General features: G+C 36.4%; 1 protein-coding gene across 1 annotated transcript in view; it reads right to left on the bottom strand.

Annotated features, from left to right (window-relative positions):
* Hap40 (Huntingtin-associated protein 40 kDa) overlaps positions 1 to 26611 on the bottom strand; it is a 95594-nt gene that overhangs the window by 47837 nt on the left and 21146 nt on the right. Inside the window, exon 2 of the mRNA XM_067282283.1 lies at positions 21475 to 21580. Within this exon, the coding sequence (XP_067138384.1) occupies positions 21475 to 21536 (62 nt within the window). The 5' untranslated portion in view covers positions 21537 to 21580. The remainder of the gene's footprint in view (positions 1 to 21474; positions 21581 to 26611) is intronic.

The raw sequence follows: 26611 nt of genomic DNA, 5'->3' as shown, positions 1-26611 counted from the left end.
CATAACAATCCATTTAGCAAAAAACCAAATATCAAGATAAATGACCATAAAATTAAATGCAAGACCACCGTCAAATATCTTGGCTTACTAATCGACAACAAACTCACCTGGAGGAACCATGTGGAGCACATCCAACAAAAGGTGACCTCTCTGGCCCACTTTCTGCACTCCATCTTGCACAATCTCTGGAGCCTCAACTCCAACACCAGCAAGACTATCTACACCTGTGTTATCGAACCTGCCATTACCTACAGTGCTGAGATCCGGGGAAGCCGCCACCAACAGTCACATTAAGAGAAGACTCCTCTCTATCCAGAGAAGCTGTCTCATTCCTATTACCAAGAGTTACAGGACTGCACCTACAAATGCCCTTCAGGTTATTGCCAACTTGATCCCCTGGACCTGAAAATCACTAACATCTACTTGTGGTACCACATTCTCAAGCAAAACAGGAAGATTTTTGACAACTCCAGCAAACATCATATTATCAAGACCATATGGAAAAAGGTTTGCACTCACAGCATCGACTTGAACTACAACCAGCAGCCCAACCACTCTGCCCATGGCCCTACAAACCTCTCTACTTCTGCCCAAACCAGCACCCACATCCTAACTTCACTCCCTTTTCCCACACTCTCCATATCTTACCTTACCCTCACCTTCCTTCTAGGCTAAAGTTCTCTCAGACAGTCAGTCTCTTTCCTTTACATAATAATAATAATTAGTAACCACATGATGCAAATCTACACAGATGGTTCCAGGTCTGCCAGCAGTGTTGGTGCTGCTTTTGTGGCCCTTGACCATAATAACCACTCCCTTCATCAAGCAGCATTTAAGCTTGAGGCCCATTGCTACAACAACCAGGCTGAGAGCCTCACCTTCATGAAAGCTCTTCAATTTGTCACCAATAATCACAATAGACTCCCTTATAGCAACATCAAAATCTACAGTGACAGCAAGATCATCCTTCATCAAATTGTCAACAAAAACAATAAGCTCCCAATTATACAAATGACCCTCAACCTCCTACACCAACTGATCAACCTCCATCTTAACATCTCCTTCAACTGGGTCAGGGGCCACTCTGGCACTACCGGTAACAAACAGGCAGACTTGCTTGCCAAAAAGGCACCTACCATCACCTCCCGCTGCTCTTATGCAGCCATCCCTCCTAGCTAAATCACTTACCAGCTCAATCTTCACACAGTCTCTGTGTGGCAAAACCACTGGGATGCCAAGAACACAGGCCACAGCACACTCAAATTCTTTCCAGACATTTCTGCCAGACAGAAAATGGACTACACCTGGTAACCTGCCACATCACACAACTGCTTACCAGCCATGGAAACTTTGATACCTACCTCCTGTAGTTCTTGAACAAGGGGGATGGCAAATGTGATTGCGACTTCAACGAGGATGACAGCCCTCATCATGTCATCTTCCTTTGCCCTAAGTTCAGGAACAAACACAAGCAACTTGTGGACATTTTAACCAGAGAAGGCCACCATTGGCCCTGCTTGCCCAAGACTCTCATGAGCAATAGGACCTTTTTCAATGAGTTAACTGCCTTTGCAAAGGCAACAGACCTGTTATGGCTAGCATCTTCATCCACCAGAAAATACTACCAGTGTTATGATATCTTTGCCCTGCAGTGCTATCTTCATCGCTGCTATATTCTTTGCAAATACCATTTAATTTTTTTTTTTTGGGAGATGCTATGTATCTGCAATATCCTTGCCTGCATCTTCACACCAAACTTTTGTCGCAATGTGTGTTCATGTATGCAAATTTAGTAATGTATACTATTGTAAATCACTTAAATAATTGTAATTTTTGCAATCCTGTATCAATTGTAACATCATGCATGTACAAACACCCATTCTTGTATACTTCTACATTGTACTATGTATTACTGTTTGCATCCTATTGTCATTGTAAAACTGTATCACACCATTCGAAAATGGGGAGGAGGCTTTTGCACTGGCAAGAAAAGAAAAGGTAAGGAAATACAAGGACCTTACCGATTTCCTAAAGAACAGGAGTTACAACACATTTATGGATGCATTCCTAATAGGTGCATTAGGAGGTTACAATCCGGCCAACGAGGCTATACTAAGACGCCTCGCCATTTCCAAACACTATGCCACTACTATGAAGAAATTAATGGTAAGTGTTATGATAAGGCACAGCCGGGAGATCTACATAAACCATCTAGGCAATAACCAGTACACCGCCATCGTGGTCCAGATGCTACTTCACCTTGTAATCCTCACACCTAATGCCCATAAAGACTGTACTATTCATCACTGTTTTTGTTTCAATTCTGTCTTGATGCTTTGTTACGCTCCTCTGTTCTGTACACAATTGGTAGCTGGCTATGTGCCCATGGAGTCGCATCATATGGTAACAATATGTCCATTCAGTAATGCAATAACGTTGTACTGTACTTCTTTGACAGGCTACGAGCCCTTGTATGCGCATAGTGTCTGCCACAGGTTGGCTCTACTGTTTATGTTTTACTCCCACATATATACCTTTGTACATATTTTTAAGATTTTCATTAAAGGCCTTTTTTACTCTACAAATGATACCCAACGACCCTCCTGAGACCCTCTCAACCACTTCTTCCTTTTCTTTTCCCTCGATCTATATACTTCTACTCTTACTCTTTCTATTTTCACTCTTTAACCCTGACTATGCCTTATGGTTTGGCCACTACTACTTTCCTAAATGTAAAATGTAATATAATATAATATTAACAAAATTACCAAACAATTAGAGGGAGGTGTTAGATGTCATCTCTTAATAAATTTGATAATTATAGTTTTAATTAAATAATTTAGATTTACTGGAAGAAAAGAATCGGCCCAGCGTGGAACTCAAATCACAACTTTTACTTACTGTATGGATGCATTGCTAATTATGCTATCTGGACCTCCGATCCAATCTTGTCTTCCAGTTTATATAACATTACGCTGTAACCAACGTTGATTACTACGGTGCCATCTGGGTACACATCAAGCGCCCTCGTCCTGTAAACGACCTCATAGAGCACTCAACCAGCCATTGTATACCCCAGCAAGGCATATATAAACAAACAACTCTACTATAACCCTACACATTGTATTACCAAAGCCAACCACTGCCATATGCTATCAGGCTAAATAACAGCTATAATATTAATAAAATTACCAAACAATTTGATACTAGAGGAAAGCGTTAGGTGCCATTTCTTAATAAATTTAATAATTATAATTAATTATTTGGTAATTTTATTAACATTATAGCTGTTATTTAGCCTGATAGCATATGGCAATGGTTGGCTTTGGTAATACCATGTATTGGGTTTTAATAGAGTTGTTTGGTCAATATCATTTTGATATCTAAATTTGTCAAACTGTCTGTTTTCTAAAAGATTTCTTTAGGTACTAATTAATTAAAAAGTATTTTTCTTACTTCTTTGGAGCTAAAATCGCTGGAGTTGAAAGATTTTTACCAACTCTGATTTCAACTCAACAACACTGACTAATAGACCATACAGTAGTACTATGATAAGTGACAATACAAATTTCAAAAATGTTTTAATTTTTCTTTCATTTTATGCTAACAGATATATCTGGTTCAATCCAGGATAAAATAACCACACTTTTTAATAAGGTTTTAATTATATTTTTCCTTATTACTTTTTTCTAGGTAATGTCAAATATCTTGGCTAGTATTTTCAAAAAAGGAAATTCAGAGAGCTGCTTAGGGAAAAAAATTTAAAGAGCATTGGTATATCTTAATAAAGTACAAAATAGAAATTCACTAATATAAACATCAGATAGGTTCAAAAATTACACATGGCTTCATTAGTTGGTGACTATATGCATTAAATAATTGTTTTCATTCTAGTGTCAATGAATTTTATCATTAAGTTTCTTTTGATACTCAAATCAATTTTGTTTTACTTATGTATCTTTGTAGAAGCTTGTCTGTCATATTTTATAGAAATATTTGCAAAGGTTAAAAATATTCTCTCAAATGACAATAAAAAAAGTTACTAATTCTTACAGAGCAACATGTGACAAAACAATTTAAAATAGTACTTAAAATAACAAACTCTTGTTATTTTAAGTACTATGTTGCCAGATTCTTTCAAACACTGTTTGTCATTCGATCCTATTGATCTTTAGAACTAAGCAGACAAACACGAACAGTAACAAAAAAACTTTATTAAAAACGTGAGAACTGTCACCGACATCCTCGGCCAACACCCAGGCAAAAACCCACGAACTTTTACGCTTCTTTTTCACGTTGCCAGCCAACTCGTTGGCAAGTGTTGCCAGGCAGTATTCGGGATCTCTGGCGCTGGCGGCCACAGCTACTCCCCCACCAGTGTCTGCGACACGAAACGAGCGGGAAAGGATACATGTCGGCCAGAGCGTGTGGTAGTTTGTCGCGTTGGGGCTGGATTGTCTGTGGTACGTTTAGTTGGCGCTGGTCTTGGCATTGGAGACGTTGGGGGTAACTGGTCCGACTCACTCGCTGCGAGAATAAAAGCCGGTTTCAGTCGATCAATAGAAACTACAGTTTCTTTTCCCTTTATGCATAGAGTGAATGTCTTGCTACCACGCGACACGACTTCGTAGGGTCCATCGTATGGAGGCTGCAAGGGCTTCCATACAGCATCATTGCGAAGAAATACGTGGGAACATGACTGCAGTTCTTTGTGGATAAATGGGTTGCGGTAGGAGTGGTGCACCACAGGCACTGGTTTTAAGTTTGCCATCATCGTCCTGAGTTTTTCGACGAAAGAACATGGATTGACATCCTGAGAACCTGGGACGAAAAACTCTCCAGGCAGTCGGAGGCTGGTGCCATAGAGCATCTCAGCCGCGGTAGTATTGGTGTCTTCACGGAGCGCAGTTCGCAATCCTAACAAGACTGTAGGTAGCACTTCCGTCCATCTTTCAGTAGAGTGACACTTGATGGCAGTTTTAAGTGAACGATGAAAGCGTTCAACAATGCCATTTGCAATTGGATGGTATGCTGTTGTCCTAACTCTTTGGGTACCAAAAAGTTGAGTGAGGGATTTAAATAAGCCAGATTCGAATTGCCGTCCTTGATCAGATGTTATTTGGGCAGGCACTCCAAAGCGAGATATCCAGCCTGAGTACAGGGCTGAAGCTACTGTTTCAGCTGCTATATCTGGCAACGGGATTGCTTCAGGCCAACGAGAAAATCTATCGATGATTGTGAGGCAATATGTTGAGCCGTTGGAAGGTGGCAATGGACCAACAATGTCAATATGAATATTTAAAAATCTAGCGTCTGGAATAGGAAAGGTTCCCAAAGGGCTAGCGACATGTCTCTGGATCTTCGACCGTTGACAAGAAATGCAGGTGCGAGACCATGTCTGGCAGTCTTTACTGATGGATGGCCAAACAAATTTTGCTTTTACCAATCTGGTTGAGCTCCTTACACCTGGATGGGACAGGTTATGGACAGTGTTGAAAGCAGTGCGACGATAACTAGGCGGAATGTATGGACGAATGCGACCTGTCGATACATCACAGTAAATTTCGACATCACTATCAGGAAGTTTAAACTTCTTAAGTACAAGTGATGAGTCACTTGAAGTCAGGAGAGACTGGAGCTCAGGATCTTGCTGTTGGTCTTTTGCAATTTTGCTATAATCTATAGATGGGCTACTAATTGATTCAATACGGGAAAGAGCATCAGCTGGAACGTTATCGATCCCCTTTATGTGTCTGATGTCTGTTGAGAATTGTCCTATAAAGTCAAGATGTCTCAACTGACGGGGTGTACACTTATCGTGTCGTTGCTGGAAGGCAAACGTTAATGGTTTATGGTCTGTGTAAATGGTGAACTGTCGTGCTTCCAGCATAAACCGGAAATGTTTCACAGCCAAATACACAGCCAGAAGTTCTCGGTCGTATGCAGAATACTGACGCTGAGAGTTACTCAGTTTGCGGGAAAAGAACGCCAGTGGCTGGAGACCTTGTGCTGTAACTTGATGAAGGGCAGCGCCCACAGCAGAATCGGATGCATCGACGTGAAGTGCAAGGGTAGCACTTGGTGAAGGATGATGTAGTAAGGTGGCATCTGCTAATTGTGACTTACATGACTCAAATGCCTGAATCGAATTGTCAGTCCATTTAATCTCGCGCTGGTCGTTTTTCTTTGCTCCTTTAAGTAGGTCGTGTAAAGGAGCTTGGTGATGGGCCGCATGGGGTAGGAACCTACGATAGAAGTTCAAGATGCCTAAGAACCTTCTCAGTTGTTTGAGGGTCTGTGGTCGCTTCTGTTGAGTTATGGCAGATACACGTTCTGGAAGTGGCATAACGCCGTGGGAAGACACCATGTATCCTAAGAATGATACATGTGGAGCAGCAAAAGTACACTTGGATGCATTGATTTGCAGACCGTACTTGTCAAGGCGTTGAAACACTTGCCGCATGTGCATCTTATGTTCCTCCCACGAAGTGCTAGCAATGAGGATGTCATCTAGGTATGAAAAACAAAAGTTTAAGCCTTTCAAAACTTCGTGCATGAATCGTTGGAATGATTGGGCTGCGTTGCAGAGACCAAAAGGAAGGAAAACGAATTCAAATAGCCCAAATGGCGTTGTAATGGCTGTCTTTGGCACATCATCTGGGTTAACTGGTATATGATGGAAGGCTCTAACCAAATCGATCTTGGAAAATATTCGGGCTCCGTGTAGACTTTGACCAAAATCGTGGATGTGTGGCACTGGATAGTGATCGGGAACAGTTATCCTATTCAGGGCACGATAGTCTCCAGTAGGTCTCCAATCGTTACAGCCCTTCGGCACCATATGGAGGGGAGAAGCCCAGTTGGACTTTGATGGTCTGCATATACCTAACTCCATCATGTGCTGGAATTCTTGCTTTGCTACTTGCAGCTGAGCCGGATGCAATCTACGGGGTTTGGCAAATACGGGTGGACCGTGTGTCTCGATATAATGCACTGTGTTGTGCCTGACTTTATCTGAAAACGGTCGAGGACGAGTGAGATGTGGAAAGTCCTTGAGGATATCCTGCATTGGGGAATTGCTGATTATAGTTTTGACTGAAGTAGGTGGTCCTGTATAATATCTTCCTCGTGTAGTAAGGGAAGTCAGGGGGTCGACCAGTAATCTGTTTCTGATGTCGAGAATGAGTCCAAAGTTGGCCAAAAAGTCTGCACCGATTATAGGCTTCTGCACATCAGCTATGGTAAATTCCCATCTGAAAGAACGTCTTAAGTTGAGGTCAAGTTCTAGCACCTTTGTTCCATACGTCGAGATTTTAGAGTCGTTGGCAGCATACAATTCAACCTTTGTAGGCTGATTCTTAGTGCGATTGGGAATGATCGATAAATCTGCTCCAGAATCAATTAAGAAATTTAGGCCAGTTTTGTTGTCATACACAAACAGACGGCTATATTTAGGAGCCAGGCTGGACCCACAGGCCGTTACTGCGGCTGGCTGCGCTCGTTTCCCTGATCAGCAGTTCGGTCGAAGGAACACGGCGAACGACATTTCCTAGCGGCTGATCCAAACTTATCATGGTAGTAACAATATCCCTGACGATTGAGGCTTCTTCCTCGAGGGCGTGAACTAATGCGATACCTCGAATTCGGGTCATGTCGGTTTCTCTCTCTACTACGATAACGGGGACGAGCAGTACGCGATACATTAAGTTCTGCAACCTTCGTTGTGAGTTCTAAAATCTGCATTTCGAGATTTTTGATTACGGGATTGTCGGCTTCTAAGTTGATGCTGGCCAGTTGGGTTGGTTCTGTAAGTTCAGCAACCTTGTCAGCAAGGATGGCTAGCTTGTCTAGTTCATCACCGCTAACAGCCAGAACTGTCTGAATATTTTTGGGGAGACGTTGGAGCCACAAGTTTCTAAGAAATTCTTCGGTAATCTTGCCCGCTGAAAGCTCCCTCATTTTACGGAGTAAAACGCTGGGTTTCTGATCCCCTAACGCCAGATCTTCAAGCAGAATTTTAGCCTCTTTAGCAGCGGAGTTCTGAAAAATTTCGAGGAGTCGATCTTTGAGTTTAGTAAACGGAGCCTCGGCTGGACGGTCAAATACTAAGTCACTGACGTTAGATAGAATCTCCGCGTCCAGGGAATTGATTAAATAGTTGTACTTAGTGTTCTCACTTGTAATCCGATTAATGGCAAAAGCTGCGTCTAGCTGCACAAAAAATAATTTGATGTTGGTTTTAGTGAAGATAGGCATTTTTGCCTGTACACGTCCGATTTCCAACTCGTTCTGTTCCGCCATTTCGGGCGCCTAACTATGCGGGTACAAGGAAAGCGGGATAGTCTTTGATTAGGCTTAGCCCGAGTCACGCACTCTTAGTCGTCTTATTGAATTTACGATTCAGAAACTGATCATACCTGCATGTCCTGTTAAAAATGTTCCTTCATAGACACAGAGTTGTTCACTATCCAATTCAGTCGAAAGTCCAGGTAGTTCGTTAATCGCATCACGTTCGGGTCACCACTTTGTCATTCGATCCTACTGATCTTTAGAACTAAGCAGACAAACACGAACAGTAACAAAAAAACTTTATTAAAAAGGTGAGAACTGTCACCGACATCCTCGGCCAACATCCAGGCAAAAACCCGTGAACTTTCGTGCTTCTTTTTCACGTTGCCAGCCAACTCGTTGGCAAGTGTTGCCAGGCAGTATTCGGGATCTCTGGCGCTGGCGGCCACAACTGCATGAAGGAATTAGCAACATTTTCACAGCAAAACTTTTGAATAAAATTATGATGAATTTTTCTCAATATTGCAAGCTTCAGTGTAATAATTGTGATTTAGCCGAAAAGGGGGAATCATTAATTCCACATCTGGAAAGTCAAGGGTACTTTCTTACGTGGGTGGTGGTGATGGTGGAGGCACAGATACAAGAACCTTTACATTAAACCGTACAAAAAATTTTCTCACAACTGTAGACGACAGAGAGTCCAAAAGTTTGTTCATCGGGCATGGATATAGTCCAGCATGAAGTGTCATTGGAGTTGCTGATGTAGCAGCTGTAGTCCCAGGGCAATGCAGGACTTCGTCTGATAGATTGGGTGTGACGTTGAATGGACACGACTTGATAAGACAATTGATAGTCCTCTACAAGGGACTACGTTGATTTTGCCCTGATTGGCACAGTTCTGTCCGAAGACACAGGAAAAAGGAATTCTTGTGTACTGATCTGATGCTGTGCTGTAAGGAGCAGTGCAGCTGCTGAGCACTGTGTTGGGCATGGTGCATTGTGTTTGGCACTTCCCTCCATGTGCAATACTGTCCTGTGTTGTGCTATATCTGGTGCTGAGCTAAGCTGGGCTCAGCTATGCAGTGTGGTGCTGTGTCCATTTCGCTGTGCTCTATGCAGTGCCATCCCCCCATGTCCTTGAAAATCAGGAATTATATCAATCTCCATCCCTCGATCACCCATTCTAATTGGTTGCTTTCCCTCATTCTCACTCTCCAAGTGGTTGTTCCCTCATTACTAGGTGTAACAAGAGCCCACCCAAATCATAGAAGAGGTCAAAATCAAAGCTAAATTTGATCTCCCAACATTAAGGGACAAGAGGAAAGAATATAAGTCCTAAGATCAACCATCGATCTTAGGACTTATCTTCTTTCCCTTGTTCACGACTTTGCATCACGTCTTTTAAAGTGACAAAGTCAGAGTCCAACTGCTAACATATTTTTTCTTTCATTTTATCTAAACCAAATACATTTTTTTGCAAATTTCGTAACAGTTTGGGCCTGTCCAGATCTGTTTTGTTCTTAGAAACTGCAGTTACCAGTAGGCTTTCTAGTGTTTGGTAAGTCTTGAAGCCAAATCCAATACTACATAATAATGTCAACTGTATGCATCTTTGATATCATCATCAAAATGGTAAGATGAGGCATCATCTTAGAAGAAAAATGTAATTTTTATATTAATTATATAGTATTCATTCATTTTTATTTAATTATGTATTAGCAATTACAATACATTTGATTTTCAACTTAATGAGATAACCAAATATCTTACCTTCATATCTAAGCAGGAACTTCCGAGAGAATGTTGTGGATCAGCTATGTTAAATTTTTTTAATGTTTCAACTTTCTACCAAAACAATTTAAAGCACTCTTTTTCTCTAATTCTTTCAGAAATTTTAACAGTTGTATGTGCAACTTTTGGCCATCTGCTATAAAGTTTTGCTGAAATTATCTGTAAACTTCAAAATTCTTTCAGCCAAAAGTAAGCCAAACAGAACTTCAAATGTTTTCATTTGATGTTTGACACCAGTTATGCAAGCTCTTGTTTTACTGTCTTTCACAATACTCCTTCACTCTGGCCATACCTCAAGAAACATCACATAATTATCAATGATACATAATAACAACTTTCCAGCCAGAGTCCAAGTAGTAGGAAATACAACTCCATATACTGATGTTTCTGATGCTAATTCTGCTTTAACTTTTCAAAATAAAGCATTTTGACTTGGGAAATATTTAACAAGTTTGGAAATTTCATGAAGTGTGTCCATTGCATCATACATCACACTTTTAATATTATTGTACACAGTCAAGTATAGACTGTGACCATAGTAATGCTCTGTAATATATAGCTCTCTTCTTTACAACTAAAATCTCAATAGCAACACCTGAACCATAATGTGACATGTTTGCTGCACCATCATTACATTGGTCTCTGCAATTGCTTAGCTTTATATTCAAATGAACCTTTTTAATTACAAGCTGAGTCAATTTGTTCAACATAATACAAGCCAATGAAATGTTCACTAACAATTAGCCCCTCAGAGACTGAAAACAAACAATAACTTGTTTCTTGTTTTGAGAATCAATCACTTTATCCACCGTAATAGCATAATAAATGTTCTCTTTCAAAATATCTGCAATTTTCAGCAACACATGTACTGCTGTAATGTTCAATAATTCATCCTGTTTTACCAGACTAATATATTCATCAGTTGTCTTTGCTAAATATTGTATATACAGGATATGTGTACTTTTGTCATCAATTGCACGTTAGTGCAGAAGCTGTATGAAATAGCCATCAGACTTATCACTGTCAACATATAGTGCCAAACCTTGTCTTGTCAACATCCTAACATTCTGAATCATTTTTAATAAATAGTTGTAATTTTTTACTTTCTACAGTATGAGCCTTCAATGTCTTTCACGTGTGGAAGTATGAATTCTGTACTTTTCTTGTGACAGTAACTTTTCATTATCTCTGAATATCATAATAGTGTTTTTTCAATTACAAAACCATTAGTTATAAAAGAAAGTTTCTACTTTTTTTCCTGATCATTTCACTATATTTTCTTTCCAAAAGAACATTTTAGGAATTGAAATTCATTGGAAGGTTGATAAGGTCCATTACCTATATCACATACTTCATCAATATATTTGCCTTCCAGCTTTCCATTAATAGACTTGCTAAGTGTAATGGTTCCTTGGACAAAGCTGCTTAAGAGTTACTTGTACAAGTTTAGGACATTAAAAAAAATTAACTAATATTAATATAATCAACATCTCTAATACAAACGCAAATGTATATGCACATTTATTGGAGTTGTATTACAAATATAAACACCAACTGAAACTCGATGCATAAAAAATAGACACCCACAACTGCCATAAATAATCAGACTAAAATTGGGAAATTCATTTGTAATTCATAATTATTATTGCCCAATTTTAGCCTGATTATCTATGGCAGTTGTGGATATCAGTTTATGGCAGTTATTTTTTCCAGAGTTAGGAAAAATGTTGATTTTACAGTATTGTACACTAAATGGTGTTTAGACAAATTAATCAAATTTTCTCCAAGTATAATAGTCACTGCAGTATATGACAAACTGTATTCGAAAAATAATTGAAATTATATTTATATTTGTAATGTTGGTAATGTTAGCAGCAAAAGTGGTTTAACTATGGGCTTGGAATATATACCATATGTTATAACTTAAATAATTTTGGACCTAATTAAATAGAATAATGCAATCTTTAGACAATCATATAGTTTTTATACATGCATTATATTAAAAAATACATTTAATTATGATTTATATCTGCTCACTTATATAAAGTATTCAATTTTTAAAATATGTTAAATTAAAATTTAATTTGTGAATCAAGAACAGTTCATTTCTGATTTGAATAAATTCTCAACATTAAATGTTAGTATTCACAAATTAAATAATTTGAAAATAATACTTAATTACTTAATTAATTTTACTTTAATTTGAAAAAAATAATTAAATTATTAGTTATGTTTCCAAACATTAAAACTAAAATTATATCAAATACAAAATAAATTAATAGTAAGACTTTAATCAATTTTAACAGATAACTCAATTTTATGATTATATAACATTGAATAATGTAGTATACAGAACCATTAAGATGGGGAGCTGGGGATTTTTTCCTGACCTCTGGAGAAAACTTTGAAACCTGTAGTGATTTCTACTCTTATAAAATGAATGTTACTTTACTAACAGAAAATAAAATCTTCAAGACTGCTTTTTATTAATAAAAAATTTTATGTATTTCATAAAATTTTTAAAAAAACATGAAAAAAGGGACCCACTATGGGGTAAAAGAAACCCTCTCTACCCTGGACACATACTAACTCTCAACCATGATAATATAGATATACAAATATATATATACAGGGCGATTCAAAATGAATGGTACAAAAAGAATGTACATCTGTGACTGCTGTAATGGATTTATTTTGTTAATACAAATTTTTCCAGGGAAATACCTATCCAAGTTTCTAGAGATGTTCAATGTGGGCCCCTCCTGTTACATGGCAAATGTCTATGCAATAATCCAATTCCTTCTACACTCGTGACAGAATATCCTGTGTAAGGACTTGAATTGTAGACTCTTGCATAACACACACCACATTACTGTGTGGCTAAATGCCATTTGTATAATATATAGTTATATTTTATTTTAACTTAGAATATATTTTTCCTTCTCTTTCCTATTCATATTATCTTTACTTCCTGGAACCCTTCCCTGACCGGTGCTTAACGGCTTAACAATAATTGACCCCATTATGGACAATAGGACTGTACGCAGCCCTGAGGGGTAGAACCAAGACAAAGAGTCACTTTTGAGTCAGAGCTGAAGGAGGAAAGACGAGAACGAGAAAGCTCCCGAATACGTCTTCGAGACCACGTGGGTGAAGACAAAGAGAACTTTATGTGTAGTGAAAGTGTTGACTGTTTTTTTTTCTCGTGATTAAGAAGAGATTCGTCATCTACACCGTTATATGTACCGTTATGTGCACCTCATTGCATTAGCACCAAAATAGTTGGGTACCCATTCTTTTTTTTTTCTTCTCCTATCAGTTATTTTATTGTCATAAATTCTTCTATCATTCTTCATTAGTTGTAATTAATTATAAGTTTAGAATTAAGGTCTATATACGTTTGTAATCGCCCTTTGTAAAATAATTATCTATGTATCGGAATAGTCGTCACGAGACCTGAGGCTTATATCATTATATTTTTGTCGGGTTCCGTACTAATACTACCTGTGTTAGAGATAGAGATATTATAGCTGGCATCCCACAACCCTTCCTGTATCTATATACGCGAATAAAAGATCCTGTTGTAAATATTTATACCAGTTTCTTTGTATACCACATTCGCGATCTTCACAATGGCGTCCGCGACAGGATGCCAGCATTAATGGTCCAATTCGACTGTGAACTTATCTCTATCCTGACGGTGATTTATTCGGTCAGTAGCCCGATCTGTGACTTTGTATTATTTTTTGCTATTGTAAAAAGGTCTGTGGTATTATGGCGACCAACTGTCCTGTCGAGACAACTACATCAAACAATATGACCACATCCAATCCTCCTCTTGTGGTTACTGGGTTTCTGGGGATGATCCCCACGTTCTCGAACTCCCAGAATGACTCCGTTAACATCCAACAATTCTTTCAGACAGTGGAAAACATATCACGTCTGGCCGAGTGGAACGACGACGTTAAGATAGCTGTCCTCCAGGCAAAACTGAAAGGGGAACCCCTAAATACATTTTTTTGCCTCCTCGAACAATACCCAGGTTCATTTAACGATATTAAACGCGATCTTGTAAAATGTTTCGAAAGGAAGGCCCCTAAAGAAAGGAATGTAATCGATCAAATTATGAGCATTAGACAAGGTGTTAACGAGTCAGTTACGGACTATGTAATTCGCGTTAAAACGTTGTTCTCCAGGACAATTAAAGTAAATAACAATATGGCGACTTTGAGGGACAATGTTATCTTGGAAAGATTCGTGAAAGGACTGAGTAATCGAATCAAACCCAATGTTTTGAGGCGCAATCCTAAAACATTAGAGGAAGCGTTTGACTTCGCAGAAAACGAGGAGCAGATCGAGGCTGAGTGTAGTAATTCAGCTGACAAGAGGAACATCAACATCGCTTCCCAACATCCTCCTAACAATCAAGGTAGTGAAGAAGATATACCGGGAGAGGAAAAAGGGCACGAAATAGATCGTATAAGGAACCTGGAAGAGGAAGTTAAGTTGTTAGCTGATTCTGTAAACCGATTAATTCAAACGCAAAAAGGAAATACTAATCGTAGCGAGCGCCGTGCTTGCTTCATATGTGGTGAACATGACCATATCGCCCGGAATTGTCCTACCCGAAATAAGCGTAATTTATTTAAACTGAACAAGGAGTATGGTGAAGGTCAGGACCATACTCTCTATTCCGAAATTAATCTGACCCCTGATGTCATAATTTCCAAAAAGGGTTTACCCATAATTGAGGGCTCCAGTCTCGGAAGGAAGGTAAGGTTCTTAGTCGATACTGGTGCCGAAAATTCTTTATGTGATCTGACTATAGTTGAGGCCATTCCTAGAAGAATATTAGAGGGCCTGAGCATTGAGAGCGCTAATTTCGGGGTTAGGGGTATTAGCGGTGCGGTGAATAGTTGCGAATACCTCCTTCATACTAAAATAAAATTCTTGTGTATTACTTGCCCTATAGATATCGCTTATATAAGGTTTCCTGAGAACTTGGAGTATGAAGGCATATTGGGGGTTGACATTATATCTAAACTCCCTGAACTACTGGAAAGGGTTAACGATGCTTTTAGGAAGGAGTCCTCCCAACGATTAAACACCTCTAGTAACTCACTGAACTGTTCCAACTCTGTATCTGTTAAATTACCAAATTTAGAAGGGCTTACCGAAGATGTTAGAACCAAAATTATTGACATATTTAAGAAACATCCCCACTGCTTCGCTTCCGATATATCTGAGTTAAAAGGCACGAAAGATTTTGAACATCTACCCATTATCGAGACCCCAGTCCCCATAAACGTCCGTCAATATAGGATCCCAGAATGCTATTTAAAGGAGCTCAAAAGGTTAATATCCTCTTATGTCGAAGCAGGGATCATTGAGGAAAGCACTTCAGAATGGAACTCCCCAATCCATGTCGTGGAGAAAGATAACGGGGAATTGCGTATGACTCTAGATTTGAGACGTATCAATGAAGTAACTCGCCCCCAGGAATTTCCCCTGTCCAGAGTGGATGAAATTCTTAGCAAGCTTCATGGCAACCAATACTTCTCTGTCCTCGACCTAAAATCTGGTTACTTTCAGATCCCCCTTCACCCCTCTGCGAGGCCTATATTTGCTTTTTCCACTCCCTGGGGAAAGTATCAAATGTGCCGTTTACCCCAGGGAGCAAAAAACAGCGGCCGGTATTTTCAGTATGTTATGACTAAGCTCCTCGGCCAATTTATTGGAATAAATTGCTTCGTCTTTCAAGATGACGTCGTCCTTTTTTCAAAAACTATTGAAGAACACCTTACCCTTATTGATAAGATATTAAGCATCTTGGACTGCGCTAATTTGAAATTACACCCCAGTAAAAGCAAATTCATATTAGAAGAGGTCTCGTACTTAGGTCACATAATTAGACGTGACGGCATCCTCCCTGACAAAAAAAATGTAAGTGCCATTCTTAATGTCAACCCACCTGTAAATGTAAAGGGAGTTAGGAGTTTCCTGGGGATGGTTGGGTTTTTCCGCGCCTTCATTCCAAATTTCGCAGAGATCGCAACACCCCTTACCAATTTAACTAAGAAGGGTATAAAGTTCAAATGGGATGATCATTGTGACAATAGCTTTCAAAAATTCAAACTTTTATTAACTCAACCCCCTGTTCTTGTTCACCCTGATTTCTCTGAACCCTTCCATATATATACCGACGCCTCGGAGCTATGTGCTGGCGCTGTTCTGGGACAGATGAGAATAAAAAAATTTGCCCCGATCGGTTACTTCGGCAAAAAGTTTCATGGGGCAGAGCTCAGATATTCGACAATTGAAAAGGAGTGTCTGTCCATTATACTAGCCCTACGACATTTTAAACCAATCATCCTAGGCCATGAAGTAAATATTTATTCCGACCACAAGCCGTTAACTTATATCAAAACAATGCAAAATCACAACAAGAGATTGATGCGTTGGTCAATCGAATTATCTGATTATAGTTATAATATATGTCATATCAAGGGAAATTTAAACCCGGTTGCTGACTGGCTTTCGCGCCCTGAGATTCCCATTGGAGAGTTTGGATATACACAAGATTGTAATGTGAGCGCTAAGGATCGTAGTTTCTGGGAGAGGGTCGTCGAGTCTCAGGATCAGGATAAGTTTTTCTCTAAAATGAAGGAGAATCTAAAAAAAATTTGTACACTCGAACCCGTGGATTCTTTCGATGGCATCCAACCTGAATTTCAGTTAGAAGGCAACGTATTGGTTCACGTTAAGCCTGATCAATACAGGTTACGTCATTGGAGGCGACCTTGTGTCGGCCCTAATATGGTTAGCGAAGTTATTAAGGCCTTTCATAACTCGGATGTCGCAGGTCATTTTGGTGTAGAGCGAACTGCCAACCTAATTGATCGCCATTATTATATCCGTAATGTTCGCACTTTAGTCCGCCATTTTATTCAAGAGTGTATAACCTGTCAAAAATTTAATTTGCATCGGCATCGTGCCCCTTTTCAACAGACTGAAACGGCAGAGTTTCCCTTCCAAAAAGTAGCCATTGATATCGTTGGCCCCCTTCGTGTGACTCCACAGGGGAATAGGTACCTCTTCACTATCATCGACATATTTACTAGGTACGCAGAGGTGGTCCCTATAAAGGATCAATCAGCCCAATCTATTAGTGACGCTATATTCAATCACATTGTGTGCCGTTACGGTTGCCCAGAGGTCATCATATCCGATAGGGGCAGTAATTTCACTTCTAGGATTTTCCGTGAGACTTGTGAGCTTTTGCACACCAAGCATAACATGACGACTGCTTATCGTCCATGCTCAAATTCGGTGTGTGAGAGGTTCAACAAGTCCATTTGTAGCGTCATCTCCCGCATATCGGGCGGCAACAATAAGGATTGGGACTTATTCGTTAACCCTGCGACCTTTGCCTATAATAATACAACTCACGCTTCCACTAGAGAGGCTCCGTCCTTCCTCTTATATGGCTACGACCCCCGGTTACCTTGGACCTTCCCTAGTAATGATACTATGATCAATGGGGATGAAAACCAGAAAAACAAATGGATTGACCGTTTGAATATTATACGTGACAACGCTTTCGCGTATGGCAAGCAAAAGAATTCCCTTAATAGAGAACGCATAAATTATGGCCGTAGTTATAGCACCTGGGCAGCAGGACAGAGGGTATGGTTGTTGAGAAAAAGCACTACAAAGAAACATGGAAAGTTCTCTCCCAAATACTTGGGACCTTTTAGAATTTCTCGTATCTTAGGACCCGTCACAGTTGAACTAGAGGGTAACGCGCGCCGTGAAAAGTTTGCTGTCCATTCGGACAGGTTGAAACCATGTTTTTTTCCTGTAAAGTCACATAATTTGAAAAGAAATGACAAGACAACCCCTCTTGTTAGTGACGTAGAGGATAGTGAGACAGAGGACTACGATGTTCCTTTGGCCTACCTCCGGTATACTCCAACCGCTCCAGTTCAAGATCACCAGCAAAAAGAACAATCTGAAGATACAACTTTGGACGATTATCAACACCTTTGTAAGGGAGGTAGTGACAAGCCTGGCCCCACCCACAGTTACCATCTTCGTAACAAAAAAGTCGATTACCGGAGGTTACACTACGGTAACTGACTGTTTCGTGGGGGGCATATGTGGCTAAATGCCATTTGTATAATATATAGTTATATTTTATTTTAACTTAGAATATATTTTTCCTTCTCTTTCCTATTCATATTATCTTTACTTCCTGGAACCCTTCCCTGACCGGTGCTTAACGGCTTAACAATAATTGACCCCATTATGGACAATAGGACTGTACGCAGCCCTGAGGGGTAGAACCAAGACAAAGAGTCACTTTTGAGTCAGAGCTGAAGGAGGAAAGACGAGAACGAGAAAGCTCCCGAATACGTCTTCGAGACCACGTGGGTGAAGACAAAGAGAACTTTATGTGTAGTGAAAGTGTTGACTGTTTTTTTTTCTCGTGATTAAGAAGAGATTCGTCATCTACACCGTTATATGTACCGTTATGTGCACCTCATTGCATTAGCACCAAAATAGTTGGGTACCCATTCTTTTTTTTTTCTTCTCCTATCAGTTATTTTATTGTCATAAATTCTTCTATCATTCTTCATTAGTTGTAATTAATTATAAGTTTAGAATTAAGGTCTATATACGTTTGTAATCGCCCTTTGTAAAATAATTATCTATGTATCGGAATAGTCGTCACGAGACCTGAGGCTTATATCATTATATTTTTGTCGGGTTCCGTACTAATACTACCTGTGTTAGAGATAGAGATATTATAGCTGGCATCCCACAACCCTTCCTGTATCTATATACGCGAATAAAAGATCCTGTTGTAAATATTTATACCAGTTTCTTTGTATACCACATTCGCGATCTTCACAACTGTTTGGGTCACATTCAGTTCTACACTGGCATGATGCGTAGATTTTGTTGGACTTCATGAAACGTTTTCATGAATCCTTTCCACCATTTCATTTTTGGCTAGTGTTGTCCCATGCTTTTTCCCTTGGATAAGCAGCCTGTCTCAAACTGCTTCACCCACCTTATGACGTTATGACGATGAGGTGGTTCTTTACCAAATTTGGTCCGAAAATGTCTCACAACAATGATATGCAATGAAATTTTTGCATATTCCAACACACAATAAGCTTTCTCTTGTGGGGAGGTTGCCATTTGGAATAATAGTGCCTCTGGTGGTGATTTTGTATGTAGAAGAATTTTTGTTGTTGCAAGATAAAACTTCTATACTTGTACTTTTATGCTATATTTGCATTTGCTAAATAAATCCAATACATAAATTGTACACTGCTTGTTTTTTTGTCCCATTCATTTTGAATCACCTGATACATAAACTAAAAAAATTCACATTTATTATTTTTGTTAAACTTAAAAATATACATCCACAGGATATGTGTACTTCTTTTAATAGCATTTGGTACCTTATCACTTTGAATATGTAATTTCCAATTTAAATGGCATCCTATGAGCTTTAAGCTCTAAAAATCTTTAGAGCATAACATAAAAGTATATTTTTAAACTTTTAACCTTGCTTATTAGATATCTGATTAAGAAAGTATAGTTATTTACATTAATAGTTTCAGCAAAAGAAATATAAACTAAAATAGTTTTTGTGGCATAGAAAATGTATGAAAATTGGATTAATATTTAATGTAGACAGAGCTATAGCATGCAATGGGGCAAGTGCCAACAACACAATGCATGATGCAAAACATTTATGCACTATGGACTTAAAACTAATGCATTGCCAAGGTGTCAAAATCATTTCTACAGTCAGTGGTGCATTATAGCTTCATGAGGCACAGATAAATTTGAATTACGGAATCCCATGCACAGTGTTAACTTCAGAGACTTCTCTTTGAGGGAATTTTATGGAAAAATATTTTCTTATAAAAGACAGTTTGGGGCCTCCGGCAATTGCCCTTTTTAATGTGCTGCCAGTTAGGGACCATCCATAAATTACATCTGCACTTTTATTGAAATTTTTACTCCCCCTCCCCACCGCCCTTGTTTGTCCAAGTTTCAACAAAACTCAATCCCCTTGAAACCTTCATTACTTTATGAATAATAAAATGCATAAACTGTATAAAAATTTAACAAAATAATACAAGACATTTAGCGAAGTTCAACTCTTCCCCTCTTCCTCGTCCAACTTTGTCCGACTTGTGATAATTGCTTTCCTCCTTTCTACCCATTCACACTGAGTATTTCAATCTAGATTGTGATAAGATTGGTGACTGCGTGTGGTGCAACCTGTCTCAACTGTTTCAATCTCTACCGAAACAAAGTTTGATCGCAATCGACACAAGAGTGTTTTTAAAACTAGATCCAGTCATAAGAAGTTCCCACAATCCCATGTGCACGAGAAGAAACAAAATGGCTGCGAAACAAGCGTCGAGCTATCAACAAAGAAATAAAAAAGATATTTGGAGAGACGACGAGATCTAACTGTTGTTAGATATATGGCAAGAAAAAGTTGGTTAATGTTACCCTAGGTATTGAAGATGGCGGCTCGTCTCCAATCCCAACAATCAGAAGAAAGAAAACAGTGGGGACACACATTCTAACCTAACCTAACCTATTCTAATAATTATGGTAATTTATTAGAATAGGTTAGGTTAGGTTAGAACATGCGTCCCCACTGTTCCATGTCTTCTGATTGCTGGGATCGGAGACGAGCCGCCATCTTTGATACCTAGGGTAACATTAACCAAAAAGTATTTATTTCTAACCAAAACTTCCATTTTGTTTGTCGGTGTTTGTGACTTACTGCTTAGTTATGTCAGTTTTATCGTCTTGTGCAATAGCCGGGTTCTTCTCGAGCAGATTGCCCACGCGAACAGCTCGACGTTCTACCGGTGACAGTCACAATCGAGACTGTGGGTAAATCGAGATTAAAGCGAGTCGTGGATTGTGTGCAAACAGTATTCCAGTGTGGACGTCATTTATGCACCACCTCTTACAGCTCTGTACGTAAATATTCACTTATAAACAAACCAAAGGCCAGTGTTTATTAGAAAATTAGTCATCCATTAGATTGTTACGTATGTACTCACGTACTGTACAAATACTACACAAAATAGTAAAACTGCAGTTGTGAATGAGGGGTTTAGACCCCCTCCTAAACCTTAAACCCCCCTTTAGGCATGGCGTACAGCTCTGATAAGGTCCCAATTGCCTCGTTCAGAACTGCACTCGAATCATGTGTTACGATGTAAACAACAGAAATGGTAGCAATTCGTGAAATATATATAAAACTGTTCTGTATATTTTTATTACTTTAGTGAAATTTTCTAGAATATAAGAGTTGTTAGAAAACATTAATAGCAATAACAAACTCACTTTTTTAATTTACTCGAAATTAATTTATATTGACCGAGGAAATCTGCTCGTGGAGCATCCATCTTGCTTGGCCAACTGATTCGCCGGACGTTGCAAGTGCTTCTACCTAGTGACCAAATTATGAATTAAAAAATGAGTTTTAAAAAATAAATTTCAAATTTTCAAAAATTCGTCTGTAATATTAAATATTTAATTTTATTTTCAATTATATATAAAGTAAAATTTATAATTTTTCATATTTGATATTAAATTGATATGAACATTTTTGTCATAGACTGACACATTTAAGGGCGCGATTTATTATTATTTTATTTTAAATCGATTAGTAATAAATTTACGTGCCAACATATTAGATGATTTATAGGGTAATAAACCATAAATCATTTTTATAATAGCGTTGAAATTGTTATAATATTAATAAAGTAATTCTAATAGGTGTGTATAGACTTAAGAAAAATAAAGTTATGCGTTCGCTCGGTTCGATGTAAAATACTGTATTTAAATTTCTATGAACATTTGCTTAAAAACAAATGGTTTTACTTATAGAATTGACATATGAGATTATCAGATAATTTTCCTTTCTAGAGTTATCCCTATGTTTTCCAGATGTTTTTCATCATTGAAACTTAAACCAGTCAGATGTGACGACGATAAAATATGGTTAAAGTCCAACAAGGTGATAAATGATGCAAATACATACTGTATTTAAAATTTATCAATTTGATTTGTGATTATTAAATATAAATAGAAACAAAAATATGTAAAATCAGTTGAGAAAAGTAAATAAGAGACAAAAAACTTCTAGATGATGGCGCAACAAATTAATAAAAACCCAAGTGGATGTATATTTTCAAGTGTATTTTGAGAATTTCTGTTCAAAAGATACGCTACTTGAATGTATGTATGTATATATATTTCCTGTATTGGACGAACAATAAAATTCTTTTTCCTTATTGGATCATCAAAAAGATATGTCTTATCGGATGAATTTGTGTATCCAAAATTGTAGGTGGTTACGGTAAAATGCAGCCCATTTAATTAGTTGCAAACGGAAATGCTCTTCTTTCCGAACGTCTTTGTAGTAGAGAAGTAATCTAAATTTTAACATCGAACGTTATTCGTTCAAATAATTTAATATTTTTAAGTTTTATCTCAATTATCATCAGTCTCGGTAGTTGCATCCATTAATCTGAACGTCTTATCCCTAAGGCATATTCCATAGGGAAAAGTTCTTGATGCATTTAGTAGAAAGGAACTCGACTACATTCATTAGAAAGAAAATAATGGAAATTTTAACATCGTATTAACTATACATTTGTATAATTTAATAGTTGTGTAAAACAAATAAGATAAAATTCGTCACAATCAAAACTACAATCGCCTAATCACGTCGTATACTAATTGGGATTTCTTTTATACCTTACTTTAAAAATACATTTTGATTTATCTGTTTTTTTTTAAATTATTTAATAATAGTTTTTAATGAAAATTTTTAAAAATCTGTATTAATTGATAAAAAGATAAGATAATATTATTTATTCTTCGTTCTCGTATTTGCAAGTATTACGAACAATGGATTCTATCGTTGATCTGTCTTAAGACACTTTAATAGGATTCGGTACTTGCAAACATAACCGATTTGCATTTTAAAATATTGAAAAAGTCTAAAGTTTTGATGATGTTAATCTGAAATTTAATAATACATCACTTTTTTTTTAAATTAAAACTAGTAATTAATCTAAAAATTGAAGAGTAACGAACATATTTTTGCTCAAGAATTATATGCTTCTACTTATTTATTCTTCCAGATATCGCCAGAATAATACTAGGCTTACTCATTATCCTATAAGCTACTTACTTCATCTCCTGGAAAAGAAAATTAAAAAAAAAAAAAAAAAAAAATGCTTGAAGCAGTCACGGTTAATATTAATCCTATATTTTAACATTGAAAGAAATAGTTCATTTTAATAATTTTAAGTTTCATAAACTTACAAGTGTCATCAGTATCAGTAATAGCACTTATTATCGTGTTAGACTCGGTTGGCATTTCCACTTCCGATCTATAATTATTAACTCAGTTATGTTTCTCTGCTGTGTTTTTTGATAATTAATTTGGTTTGGATCGTCACCAAGCCAAAAAAAAAAAAAAAACTGAAGAATGGGTACCAAAAGCAATTTTTTCTAAGCTTCAAAAATTGCTTTTTTGCGTGTAAAATATTTTAAAATGTTTTAAACCAGATAAGAAACAATCTTTTTAAAGTAAATTATTGTACTTTCTCTTATCGTTTTTCTAATTGAATGAAATCATTAATTTTACTTTTAGATAGTCGAAATTGTTGGAGAAATTGTTTTTTTTTTTAAAAAACAGTTTAGATATACCCCGCAGGAAAATTTTAGTTCGTAAGTTTTCTGGAAGAATGCCAAGTGATTAGGATAAAATTTTCGGATTATTTTATCATCAGAATTACGGCTTAATGGATTAAAATCATTTTTATAAGATTAATTTATTCTTAAAATCTATCACTTGTTTTCATTTTTTGTTTAGAAAATAACATTTTATATGTCGGCGTGTTCGAAAATTTTCTTACTTTCGATTATTAATAAAATTATTACCTTTTTAAATTTATTCTATAGCCGTAAAAATGAGTAGTCTTATAAACCAGGGCTTGGTATAGTGGACCTTTCGCCTTTTTTTTTTTTCTTTTTGAACAAATGAAATGCGTAGAATGTTTCTTTATTAAAAAAATAGGAGTCTTGAATATTTTATTTTTGTTAGTACAGTAAAAATAACATTAATTTATAGGAGTAGAAACCACTGTTTTCTTCGATCCTAGAGAAAATCCCCAGCTTCCTCCTCTCGATGGCCCTATTTAACTTTGATGCATATTTATACTAACAAGTAAGATAAATTATCTTTTTTGAAGTAAAATTTCAAATATTTTTCAATTTTTAATATACGAACCTTTGAGAATTTAATAAAATATTTTTCTGGCGCCACCAAGTAATTTCTTTTATAAGAATAATGCATTATTTGGAAAATTATTTGATAGTCGTTTTATATAATATTAATATTTAAAAATATATATACAATTTAACGGAGAGTCATTGTAATTATAATATTTCTATTTAATTATTATTTTTAACACATTTTTTTTTTCTTTTGCAGATTCTCTGGGAATGTATTTGAGAGAATTGTTGTTTGTAATGCTTAGATTTCATGTAAGTTTTGTATTAAATAAATAAATAAGATAGTAAAAAACTTCCTGAGAATTATTTCACTTCATTATTTTATATGAAACATTTTCTAGACAGAATTTTATAATATATTTAAAACAGATTTTCTTATCAAAAAATTATTCAAGATCTATTCATATAGTATTATAATTGCATAAACTCCATATTATTTATAATCTGAGGTATATTATATTTAAATGCAGACGTGTAAATGATAACATATAATTAATAGACGAGTAATAAAAAGATTGTAATAAAAGATGTGAAGATGTTTTAAATTCAAAATTGTCGAATACCTATAAATGATACTTTAATAATAATAAAAAAATTAAAAATATGTAATTATAGGCCTATTTAATATTAGAGCATTTTTTTTTTAATATCACATTTTTCACCTTTTCAATTCATCAATACAAATCTCGTGTTTGAAACCTCGTACGCCTATACACGTTCTTTTAGAATCTCCACATTTTGTCTGTCAAGAAACAGGTTCTGGCATTTTTTTTCGGGGGTCGATTTAACTTTACGTTTCGAGCATACTAAATCTTACCTGCGAACGTTATAACAATGTAACGCATCGTCTATCTTACTACTTTTGTTTCGTCTCACAAACATGTCTACAACGCTTCAAGGTTACTGTGCATTGACCCAAAAATATGATAGCGTTAGAAAACTTTCGATTATCTTTCTTCAAAATCGCCATCTCTTTTTATTTTTTAAATTTCTTCTACCAATATTTCTACAATTTTACTAAAATTAACATTTTGACAATGTTATCTCCAGTCTTTTATATTTCATCTGTTTCTTTTTTTATATGTACAATTCTTGTCAATATATTTAAATGTAATATGTCTGAACGCGTACGTTTTTCATAAAGAGAATAATAATAATAATAATAAAATATTCTAATTAAATTTTTGTGTATGAAAGAATTTAAACTGATGACAATTTCGTTTTTATAAGCCCGTAACAACGAGGAAAATGACTCTTCATTGTGTGTGGTTCTATTTTAGATGAAATTATTTATATACTTTGAATTGCATTCATATTCTAGATACTAATATAACAAAACAGGGAAAGTAATATTTATATTTTCTCATTTCTATTGTTACCAATTTAGAAAGTACAATTGGTAGAATTATTCTTACACGCAAAAGAATGATTTTCGATGTTTACTTCGACATTATGGTAAGCCATTTTTTTTTTTCTTCTTCTTCTTCTTTATTTAAATTTGTGAAAATGGTATTTTTATTGTTAATTTAATTAAAAAATAAAATAAATTACAAGATTTTAAAAAATGAATTTTATGTATTAGTCGTTAATTCTACGAAATATTCATGCCAAAGAAAACGTTTGGGGTGTTGCTTTATATAAATAATGACGTCAATGTGACGTACGTTATGATCTATAAAGGATGTAATCCATACTCGTGTAAAGTGAATATAGATATCAGAATTTTAAAAAACTTTTTAATAGAAGAGATCAAATTTTTGTAATGTAAAGAGGCCCATTCGAGTTACTAAAAATAAATCCAATTATTTAACGTGTTTCATCATTCAAAATTGTTCATTTCCTAAAAAGTTGGATAAGGTTGTTGAAAAGTGACGACGTGTTCTTGAGAAAATATCGAATTACTTTTTAATTTTGAAAGATTTTTTTTAAAGTAAAAATATTTTTTTTAAATCACATATTTTGTTTATTTAATAATTTTAAAAAAATTCTAAAGTTTATTATAAATTTTATTTTAAATAGTTCATTGTGAATACTAAATCATTTTACATTACATAAGGCTATACAAATAGACGTTATGCAAACTTTGTCGAACGTTTGTGCAACCTTCTTGGAGGTTTGTATAACCTTGATCCAACCTTAAAGGGAATTTATTCAAGCCTTAAAACATTAG

The sequence above is a fragment of the Centruroides vittatus genome, unplaced genomic scaffold (genome assembly GCF_030686945.1).
Source record: "Centruroides vittatus isolate TY-2023 unplaced genomic scaffold, ASM3068694v2 contig_950, whole genome shotgun sequence".
NCBI classification, from domain to species: domain Eukaryota; kingdom Metazoa; phylum Arthropoda; class Arachnida; order Scorpiones; family Buthidae; genus Centruroides; species Centruroides vittatus.
This window is presented reverse-complemented; position numbering and strand designations above follow the sequence as displayed.